The 11,654-nt window shown below is 28.1% G+C and overlaps 1 protein-coding gene across 1 annotated transcript; it reads right to left on the bottom strand.

Moving 5' to 3' along the window:
- Positions 1–422: 422 nt before the first annotated feature.
- LOC100786469 (cation/H(+) antiporter 28) lies at positions 423–4,577 on the bottom strand. Its single transcript, XM_006589848.4, has 4 exons — positions 4,398–4,577; positions 3,079–4,077; positions 1,877–2,473; positions 423–1,028 (listed from the first exon to the last, which is right to left on the bottom strand). The coding sequence occupies exons 1-4, from the start codon at positions 4,575–4,577 to the stop codon at positions 423–425; spliced, it is 2,382 nt and encodes a 793-aa protein (XP_006589911.1).
- Positions 4,578–11,654: the final 7,077 nt, after the last annotated feature.

The raw sequence follows: 11,654 nt of genomic DNA, 5'->3' as shown, positions 1-11,654 counted from the left end.
TAAGATTATTATGCATTAACGGTTTATATTAAGTGTAATTTTCATAGAGTTATATTACACTGGTTTAATTTGATCCCTCCGCATATATACTACCCAAAGCAAATTTACAAACCATACTTCCAATAACATAACCATTATCATATTTACACTTTGCTGAGTATCATTTGCCTGGACATTTAAACTTTCAAATGCAGACAGAGATGGCGAAGTTTTCAGGGACAATTGATGTACATTGAAGAAACTTATGCTGAAGAAAGTTGTGAGCTTTAAAAGCCTCAAGATGTCACATTCCTTCTAGATGAAACTTAAAATGATGCCATCTTTACAATTTTCCCTTGAAGTTGTAACAACATTCCTTCTAGCATTATCTGTTTCCTTGCTACAATTAGTATCTACTTCTACACTACCTATCCATCTAACACTTATATCATAGAGAAGTCTTCATCTAACCCATCTATTTCTCCTTTAAGTCTATGTTGTTGGATGATCAAAACAGAAAGAGTTGTAGAGAAGTCTGATCCTGAAAGAACATCCCCTATTGGTCCCAATTCCGGGCATTGTTGCCAATCATTCATTCCCCTTGTCAAAATAGAGTTCATTCCTCCTTCTCTTCCAACAATAACCAATGAGTATTGCCCTTCAAATGATCTGAGAGTGGAGAAGGTCTCAGAAGCATTTGCAAGATGCTTCTCCATATAGGAAATCCTACCTCCTCCGATCACATGCCTTTCGTAGAACTGTGTAAAGCATTCATCATCCAACTGCTTCTCCTGCTCCTGCTCTGGAAGGATGATCCTGAACAATGATGAGGATTCTACACTGCTATCTTCCAGGAATCTTATTACTGTGAGCTTAACTTGTGGATGCTGCGCTACACGGCTAGCGTAGGCAAGTGCTTCCCTATCATCTTTTCCCCCAATGAATATGACTCCCACATTTACTGCTACTTGACATCTTGTTATATGCTCAACTGATCCAAGGCCTCTATCTACTAGAATCCCAACAGAACAAGGGGCATTTCTTAGTACCTGTTCAACAAAACATCAATTTAACGCCTATTGAAGAAGTTAATGCTTGTTGTGTAGCAGGTACTTTATAAACCAAAGATAACTTGGAACTTGGAATTATGATGCTATAAATTAAAAGTAATATTGTCTTTCACAATTGTGATTAAAGTAGACATAATTTTTTAATTATATATGGCATATGCTTTTGTGTTAGCACTAGCAATTTAATTATAAGAGATATTGCTAACACTTACTGCATAACCCCGATTGATTGTTTGATGGGTTACATATACTGATAGTATATTACTCTTTTTTAGTCTCTAAAAAATAAATCATCTTCTGTTGATCCTCCATTTATAGAAATGCATCATATGTAGTCCTTATTTTCATGAACAAAGGATCAAAAGGAGATGATTTTTATGAATGACAAGGACCACAATTGACATATTTCCCTAAATGAGGGACTAAAGACAAATATTGTCCGATGTACCGGGATTAAAAACATATTTAACCCTTAGATTTATAAATTCTAATTTCTATTATTTGAAATGTATGCAGTTAAAATTGAGGCTCTTCAAGTTTTAAATTATGAAAATTAGATAATCTTTCTAGAAATTTATCAATTGCAAAAGACTTTGTTAATGGCAATGCAATTACAAACAGATGCAAACTGCAGGTTACAAATGAAATACAAATTTAAAATAGTGTATTCTTAAATTAACCTCTCTGGAAGTAGGTTCTTCAAATCTTGTGTAATTCCATAGCACAATATATTTCAGTGAGTAGTATGCTAGAGTTAAGAAAATCTTCCATTCCTTTTTGTTAATAGTATCAAAGATGTATTAAGGTTCTAGTTCTTTAGACATTACCTTTCGGTTCACGTATCTGAACCCTGAATTACCACCATCCAATTTTCCATCCTCACGCTGACTCCTGTGGAATGGCAATATGATGAGGGCAACCATCAAGTCCTCTGCTAAAATGCAAATGTCTTGTGGCATGCTAGTGATTGTTGAGAGTGCCATGGTTCTTTTGAGTGTAATGCCATCATCATTCTCCACCACATAGGCTTGAAATAAGTTGGTTACTTGGTCTCTCATGTCCATGACTTCTTTGTCTTTCACTGTGGTCGTGTGCACTCCTTCATCCCTCTCCAATGTGTCTGATAATTCATCAGTGAGTTCAATCATGTCAGTGACATATAGCACAATACTGGTGTCAGCCGTCCCTTTCGTGATCTCGACCAAGTTAATGGAGGCAGGAACATTCTGAGGTCCTTGGACACACAGGAGGATCCTTAGCTCACTTAAAGGGTCAAGCAATTGAAGCGCCAAACGATGAGTAGGTGCTCTTTTCCTTGCACGTTTAATGATTTTTGCCACAATTGTTGGGGCAGGCAAAGTTGTTAAAAAGGTTGCAATTACCATGACAATGCCGGTGGACATACTTGTAGCACCACAACCTATCTGGTAATTAGTAAAAGAGCAAGATATGAGCTGAGTCGTGGAAAACATGATTTCAAATTTCTATTACTTTTGTGTTATAATAATCCTAAAAGTTATATAAATAAATAACTACTAGTTATCACATAGTTGTTTCTATCTGCTGCATACAACAGTGGCATACAGGCATAGATTCAGACTTAATATATTTTTTCTTTGATTAGCTTCTACCTTCTGGCATTAGATGCATAATGTTCTGATCCTATCATAAGTTTTCAGATTCATAACACGTATTTCATATAAGTGACAAAGAAAAATACCCCGGTACTTGGCATTATTATAGCGAAACAGTCTCCTCCATGCCTTTCTCATTGTTAGAAGCATGGTGCTACATCAATTTACACATGAAATATATATATATATATATATATATATATATATATATATATATATTACATTGACATGCATATAAGTAATTGAAATCAAGTTACACTGAAATTTCACAATTTTTTCACCAGGATCATGTTAGTCCAGAAAGTGTGCTATAATAAACACACAAAAAATTGGTATGATGACTAAACAAGTGTTTGAATTAGAAAAGAGAGGAAATTTTAAGCAGAAAGACTGACCACTTTGATAGCTAAGTAGATTTGCAAATGGCCCTTAGTGACAAGGAGCATTCCAATTGCAACGGATTCGGGCCAGTGAAAGCCCAGCATGGCACCAGAAATAACTGTTCCAGCAACTTTTCCAGCTGTTGCCACTGTAAAGAGCACAACTAGTCTTATCCATGTGAAAGCATTAGGTGCATCAATCATCGTGAAATCAGTTTCATACCCCATCCACAGGAAAAAGATGGGAAAGAAAATAGTGGTCATCAAATAATTGATTTTGGTGATAACCCATTTGGAAACTCTACCCTCCCTGGGAACACAAAGGCCTACTAAAAAAGCACTTAAGATTGGATGATAGTAATACATAGTGGTGGAGGCACACATTAAGACCATGAAGGCAAGTGAGAGTATCAAGTGTGGGCCTTTCATGGGTCTACCTTCAGGGTTTTCATTACCAACCCACTTCATAAGGATTGGTGAAACCATGGCAGTGAACACTACCTGCACCACCACTGCACACCCCATTTGAAGGGACTTCTTAATGTCCATCTTGTCTTCCAAATGGTGGCAAAATTCAGGCAATGGAAGAACAATGTACCCAATGCAAAGGATCAAACAGCACACAAAATCTGAGTGCACCCCTGCTCCAATCACAAGCTTCCCTATGTCGGATTTGCCTATTTTGAGCTGAGTTATTAAGCGTGTCAGCACTGGCGAGTCTGTGCTAGCAGCCAATGTGGCGAAGCAGAGGGTGAAATCTATTAGCCTATGATGACTTGGGAAGTATCGAAAAATCGGTGTTGAAATTCCTGTCACGACCAACGTGCATAAAACTCCTGTAAAAGCAACCTTAGTGTACCTATTTGGTCGTGCAAACAGAGCATGAGGATCCATCTCTATCCCCAATGCAAACATATAACATGTCATTCCAAAATCAATGATAAACCCAAACGTTAGGTTGAATTTCGCGAATAGTCTACGTACGAATCCTATTCTCCCCACAACTAGTCCTACCTGCACAAATGATAAATCACTTCATAAGAAAAAATAAAGCCGCATTTTTTTCATTGTTATTTAATAGCTTAAATATATTTTTAATCTTTATAATTTATTTTTTTATTTTTATCTTTGAATTTTTTTTAATTCTTACAAAATATGTTTATTTTATTTTTGGTTCTTAAAATGATTTAGATAACACTTGAACTGTAAAAAAATATTTTAAACAATAAAAAACAAACACACACATTTTATAAGAATTAAATAGTTAAATTAGAAGGATGGCCAAAAATATATTTAAGGCTTAATTAAATCACTTGGAGAGAAAGAAAGCTCACAATTATGTCTGAAGTAATGCGTGGTTGTTTATAAGGCTTCAGTAGAAGATGTAAACCATTGCACGCAATCACCATTCCAATGTATATAGCAAAGTTTTTAGCTAATTCCAATATGAGATTGCCTAACTTGTCTCCACACACAGTTGCTTCCATGGCCTTCATTGGCAAGCCAAAAGCCATTTTGACAAGCCAAAAAAGTTTCTTGCTCTTTCTTCTTTCTTTTTCCTTTACTTTTTTCTCTAGATGACTATCTTTGCTTTTTGAAATTTCTTCTTCTTCGCAGCCTTGATGACCAGGGACAACATTTTTTCCTTCTTGGTTTTGTTTTGTTAATGAGTAATTAATTGTCACCAAAGCTTTTTCAGTGGCTGTGATTCATAGCTTTGTTTCAGGAGACAATAGAGGAGCACTATTGATGAGGATAACAAGGCTTATGTGTGTTGTGAATTATGAACCGGAAAACATGGTTAAATCACAAATGTTCCACTTCATCCCTATCACTAATTAACTGCATCCTCACAAGCATTCTCTTAAAAAATGATTCCCTACACATTTGAATGTGTCTTTTGAGTGCGGTAGTAAAAAAAAAAAAAAAGGTATATTAACCAAGTAAGATAGTCGTTTATTAGATATTTCACTTAGGAACGACATAAATATGTTTGATCAGATCAAATAAATACAAAAATTTTATGAGGATAAAATTAATATTTTTAAAATTTTATAGTCCAAACATATTTTTACCCTTATACTTGTTTTCATTTACAAAATTTTAAGCAACTCATTTTTTCTAACTTCAAATAAAAACCTTCCAATTTGTTAATTTAAACTGTTCATTTTTTATATTTAAAAAACCTACTAATTTGTTAACTAAAATTGCCCATTTTTTAAATTCTACTGATTCGTTAATTAAAACTACCCATTTTTTAAATTTTAAAAACCCATTATATTTATAGATAAATAATATCTTCACTTTGACTTTTATGTATGTTTACACATGTATAGAGAGGAATTTCAGTAAAACAATATTGAGGAGGAATTCAATGACACAAAATCTAAACTATTAATCTAAAATAAAATGATTCTATACAGTTTATACCATCATCCTATATATATAATAACTTTTATATTTTATGACAATCAATCAAAACAATAAATTATTGGATTTGATTTAATTGATTGTTTGATTTATTTAACTTTTTACTTTAATTTTTTAAAAAAATTATTAACAAATTAATTTTTGTTACAGTTTTTTCCCAATAATAAATATAAAAATATAATTAATAACATTAATTTTATTTCAAAAGATATATAATATTTTACTGTTATCAATTAATATTTTTAAAATTAATTTAATTTATTAAATTCCTTTAATTATTCAATTTTTGTAACAATTTTTTCTAATAATAAATATAAAAATATAATTAATAACATTAATATTTTGAAAAAGATAGATATATAATATTTTATTATAATCAACTAAATTATTTTAAAAAAATTAGATATATAATATATTTTTGAAAAAAAATATTATTTAAGTCGTATAATATAATTATAGAAAAATCTTGAGTCTTATTATAGCAAGTTTTGACTAGAGTTATAAAAATATTTATGTTCATATCAAATTATTTTTTTATATTTAATTATAAAAATTCCATATATGGAGAAATATTTTTTATGCATAAAAATATTTATGCACAAATTAGAAATAAAAACTGAAAGTATTATACAATTTTTTCCAATAATAAATATACATATATTATCAATAACATTAATTTAAAAAATAGATATATAATATTTTATTGTGATCAATTAATGATTTTTTTAAAATTAATTTATTACTTCAATTATAATGTGTTTTTTAACAATTATTTTACTTGATGTAAAACTCAATTATTTACTTAAATTATCTGCATATTAATTCTTTTCGTAAGGAAGAATATATATGATTATTTTGACTCGAGTTATAAAAATATTTATGTTCATATTAAATTATAAAAATTATGAAAAGGTTAAAAAGTATTTATGCATAGATGGAGAAATACTTTTTATGCATAAAATATTTATGCACAAATTAGAAATAAAAACTAAAAGTATTATTTTCGTAATACTTTCCGTTTTTATTTCTAATTTGTCAAATACTAATATTTTGAGAGTTAAAAAATAAATCATGACCATGTTTGTATATTTATATGGATTAAATAAATTAAAAGTAAAGTTATGTTCATACACTATAAAAATTGTTTGAGAATATTTTGTAACATTTTGGAGATATCAGATATATAATAAATTAACTGTGTATTAAATTAATAAAGAAAAATTGTTTATCAATTCTATATTCATATAATTAATTCCAATGATATAAAACATGTTAACTTTGAGAAATTATTAATAAATTAATAATTAAATTAACTAACTTTTAAAACGTGTGTGAAATAGTTAAAATAGTATTGTATTAAAGAATAAAGTTAGTAAATCATTTAACCTCATTGTAACCTAAATCTACTCATTTGACTCATCCAAAATTGATTGAGAAATTCCGGTGAACGTATGGTGATATTATTTTCATAATACTTTCAATTTTTTATGTCTTAAGATCATATTTTACATGAATTATTTCCTTAATATTTAAATTATTTTAATATGTTTTGTAACACTATTGGTTACAATAACAACTCATAACAAAAATATATTTTAAAATATTCATAAAATAAAAAATTTGAAATTTTAATGATTTGAAATATTTTAAATATTATAAATAAACGAGTCTTTACATACATAAATAATTTTATTTTCAAAGATATCTACAAAGTTGAACTAACAAAAAATAAAGTCTTCAATTCTCTCGTGTTTCATTTGCTTCTTCCTCAAACTCTAAAAATAACACTTTTAATTAGACAACAATTCTAAGTTTTAAAAGAATTTCTTTCTCTAACTCTGAAAACACACACATAAAATAATCACAAATTTATTCACAAAACAAAAGAATATTTCGGTAAAAGATCACTAACACTTCCTTCCATTCAATTCTTGAACAAACTATTACCATAAACATAACTACAAGTAATTTACACTTAACTCTTTGATTCACTCAGATTCTTTAAAAGGTCTATGAGTTTATATTCAAGCAATGACATCCCACTACTTTCTCCATGGTAGATGAAGGTATCCAAAATCTCTTCATTATCTTCCATATGAAGGTATCTATAATCTCATATTCGACCTAGATGGAGGTATCTCATATCTCTTCCCCATCTCAAATAGGGGTATCTCATGCATATTCAATTCTCAAAATAAAATATACATTGTCACCCCAAAGGATAATGACCAATTTACTCATAACTACAAAACATCATTTCAGATAACTATCACATAAATACTCTAATTCCATATACACTAATAACTTAGAAAATCATACCCCAAATTATAGCATCACGAGTCAATTAATAATTAACTATGAAATAAAATACACACGTATTAAAATATATTTTAGTTTATATATATACATATCCATGAATTTTCAAATAAATTCCAAGATTTAATATGCAACCATTAATGATTTGTATATTACAATACCCCTTTTTGTAAAATTAAACTAAACCCCACAAGTAGTAAAAACTACATGTTGGTATGATTATATTAGACACTTAGATAATTTCATGTAAGAATACTATGGAACCTAAATTTTGCATCATCACAAGGATTAATTCACGCTAGAATTAATATATCAATTTATCGATTTATGATCAATAAACTCAAAAAGATGCTTTTTCAAAAAATCTATACCATGGAAGTTTAGAAAAAAATATTGTTTTACTCACTTCTTAAAGCACATAATAATTCAAGCGTTTTTTCTTTGCTTATTATTCATCTTCTCCATTTAGTGGATTAAGAAGATTCTCTTTATTTCTTTTTTCTTTTCAATTCTATATGATCTACTTTTATTTTCTGAGAGAGAGATTGTCTATAAAATCCTAGGAGATCCTTATACAACATAAGAGTATATGATTTAAGATTGGATCACATTATATATATTATCAATAGATTTGACTAATCAAATTTTTCTTTATTTTTTTCTACTTTATTATCTAATTATTAATATTATCTAATATTTTATTTTCCTTCTAGATATATTAAGATAAAACATGATAAGATTTAATTCGTTCTCAATTATCATAAATTCAAATATAATAAACATCTTATTCAAATTAGATATATAATGTTATATTATTAATATACTAATTACTTTTACAATAGTAATAATCTTTTAATCCTTTTAAGTAGGATATGAATCTCTCACGCTTTCTTTTATAATTATAAAATAATTTCAACAATTCTTATATCAGACACCTAACCTTTTTATATATAAAATAATTATTTAACTTCATCAATTTTAAATAAATAATTTTTTTATTTAATTATTTCAACATATTTAATCTATCATAATACAAACATTCCATATATATATATATATATATATATATATATATATATATATATATATATATAATCATAATTATTTTGATTCAAATAAATTCTTAAATTAAAACTAATAATAATTATTATATTAAAACTTTAGAATGTTACATATTGTTTTTATAAGAGCAAATTATACTTACACCCCCTATTATTTATTTAAATTACACACATTCTCTTTTTTCTTTTTCACCCTACAAGAAATCCTCCTAATTTTTACCTTTTCATTATAATCACACCCCTTCTTGTCAAATGATGTTAACTCCCATTATAGTATATGGCACGTGATCTTTTAAAAGAAAATATTTCAAAAATGTCCCTTTCTTCTTCTTACCATATTTCCATTGAAGCTGTAGGCGAAATCCCTCATTGTTCAGTTGAGTTTCTTAATGCCGTGTTTAATAAAACCTTATGTACTTAAAAAAATACATTATTAAATTAAAATTAATTATTATAAAATTTATTATATAAATTTATATGTGTGTTAAATATACGCTAAAAATTTTAGTATTCTATACAATGATATTAATTATTTTTTTAACAAATGATTTATTAACTCGGTTAATTAAAGAATCCTGTTAATAAGATCAACATCACATTAAAAAAAACAGTGTTAGGGGGTTTGGTTTTAGGTGTTTTTGATTTTTTCCTCTTACCGTTGGGGGGTTTGGTTTTGGGCGGTGGGGTTATAACGTCTGTAGTTGTGGGTTCTTTTATTTTAACTTATTTACCATTGTATTTTTTTAAAAAAGAGTGAGGGCATATAACTAATTTACTTTTAAAAGTTTAACAGAAGTTAACAATGTTAGATAAGGGAGTATAAAAAAATATTAAAGAGAGAGACACATGTGTACTTTAAATAAATCATCTTAGTGAGTATTATTGTAATTTACTCTTTTATTAAAAAAATATAAAGATATTTGTAAAATACAATTATGATTTGGTATTGTGTGTCTCAGACAAAAGAATGTCTTACTTGTTAAAAGGCCAAATTTCAATTTGTTACAAATATTATTTTTTATTTTAATAAATAATACTCAAAAGATTATATAAATAAAACACATTAAAGAAAAAGAATTTGATGTTAATATAATCATTGAAGTTTTTATTTTCTAACAAAACATTATTCCTTTGTAAATTTTACACATATTTTTTATTTTATTTTAATGTAAATTATTAATTTGTTTATAGTTTTAACAATTTAATAAAAAAATATAGATAAACAATAATTTTTTTATATGTTCTCAATAAAAGCATATAAATGACGCAATGAACAAAATAACATACTAGTTCAGTTATAATCTATATTTCCTAGTTATAAAAAAATACCTACTTTTAGTGTACACAATGTGAATCATATAGGTTTTGATGATGTCAAAAAGAATTACTTGATAATGATTGTCATCATCAAAAAGGGAGAAAATGTGAATTATGCAGGTTTTGATGATGCTGAAAAGAATTCACTTGATAATGATTGTCATCATAAAAAATAGGGAGAATGTGAATGTATGAATACATTATTTTGATGATGTCAAAGAATAATCAAACAAGGTTGCTTTCAAGATTACTTCAACAAACATTCAAAGGTTAAACATAGCTTTAAGATTAATACAAGGTTGTTTCAACAAATAAGCATTGCTTTAAGATTAATTTAAGATTAAGCTTTGCCTCAAAACAAAGTGTTTCCAAGACATCCAAGGCTCTGGTAATCGATTACCAGGCGTGTAATCAATTATCAGAAGACAATTTTGAAAAAATAGCTTTTAGAAGGGTTTTAAAATTTGAATTTAAAAGCTGTAGTCGATTACCATTGATGTGTAATCCATTACCAGTAACAGAACTCTTGAAATTCAATTTGAAAAGTCATGACCCTTCAAAATATAACTGTGTAATCGATTACCAGAAACCTGTAATCGATTACCAGTGAAGAATTTCAAAAAAAAGCTTTTTGAAAAGACACATCTCTTCAAACCATTTTGAAAAGGCACGAAGGACTTATATATATATATATATATATATATATATATATATATATATGCGTCTGACTTTGAAAAGCAAGAGAAAGATATTCTAAGAGAACTTCATTGTCAAATGCTCTCTCAACAACTCTTGAGCAAAAACTTGCAAATCTATTGAAAGTTCATCCAGAAACTTCAATTTGTATCATCAATTCTAAATGAGAGAAATCTTTCTGTTCATCTCAGAAAGTCAGTTGTAATCAAGAGACTGGTTGTCTCTTGAATTATGAGTTTCCTGAACACAAGGAAAAAAGATTCATCGGGTGTTCAGAAGTTGTAAAAAGGATTTTTACAAAGTTAGTGAAAATCTCAAGTGAGTTGCTTGAGGACTGGACGTAGGCACGGGGAGTGGCCGAACCAGTATAAATCGAGTTTGCATTTCTCTCTTGCCTTATCTCATTTATTTTATTGCAATCAATTTTATCTTACACATTTAAAAGAACATTGTTAAATTGATTGTTTTGTCTTCTTCTGCATTCTAAGCTTATCCTTTAAAAGGGGGCTTAAAGTTTGTTAGTGAAAAAATTTTAAACTTAATTCACCCCCTCTTAAGTTATTGATGCCACTTATCCAACACACAATTCATTAGATACTTTTCCAGTAAAAAAACAAAACTAAAGTGTAGGAATAGTCTTTTATCCTTTTTTTTTTAATTGGTCCCTAACATTTATAAGTTCTAAAATAGTTTTCTTATTTATTTAATTTATGACATTTATCTTTTAAAAATGATCATTTTTTTATTATTGAAACAATTTTGAATTTTTAT

Source organism: Glycine max, chromosome 10 (genome assembly GCF_000004515.6).
Source record: "Glycine max cultivar Williams 82 chromosome 10, Glycine_max_v4.0, whole genome shotgun sequence".
NCBI classification, from domain to species: Eukaryota; Viridiplantae; Streptophyta; class Magnoliopsida; order Fabales; family Fabaceae; genus Glycine; species Glycine max.
The sequence above is the reverse complement of the archived record's forward strand: the minus strand, read 5'-3'. Positions and strand labels throughout refer to the sequence as shown.

Bases quoted from the DNA above. Each gene is read 5' to 3' on its own strand.
- LOC100786469 (XM_006589848.4), bottom strand. From the start codon at position 4,577: ATGGCTTTTGGCTTGCCAATGAAGGCCATGGAAGCAACTGTGTGTGGA. The intron at 2,474-3,078 runs GTCAGTCTTTCT...ACTAATTACCAG, and splicing joins TCTACTTAGCTATCAAAGTG to ATAGGTTGTGGTGCTACAAG. The intron at 1,029-1,876 runs GTAATGTCTAAA...TTTGTTGAACAG, and splicing joins TCAGATACGTGAACCGAAAG to GTACTAAGAAATGCCCCTTG.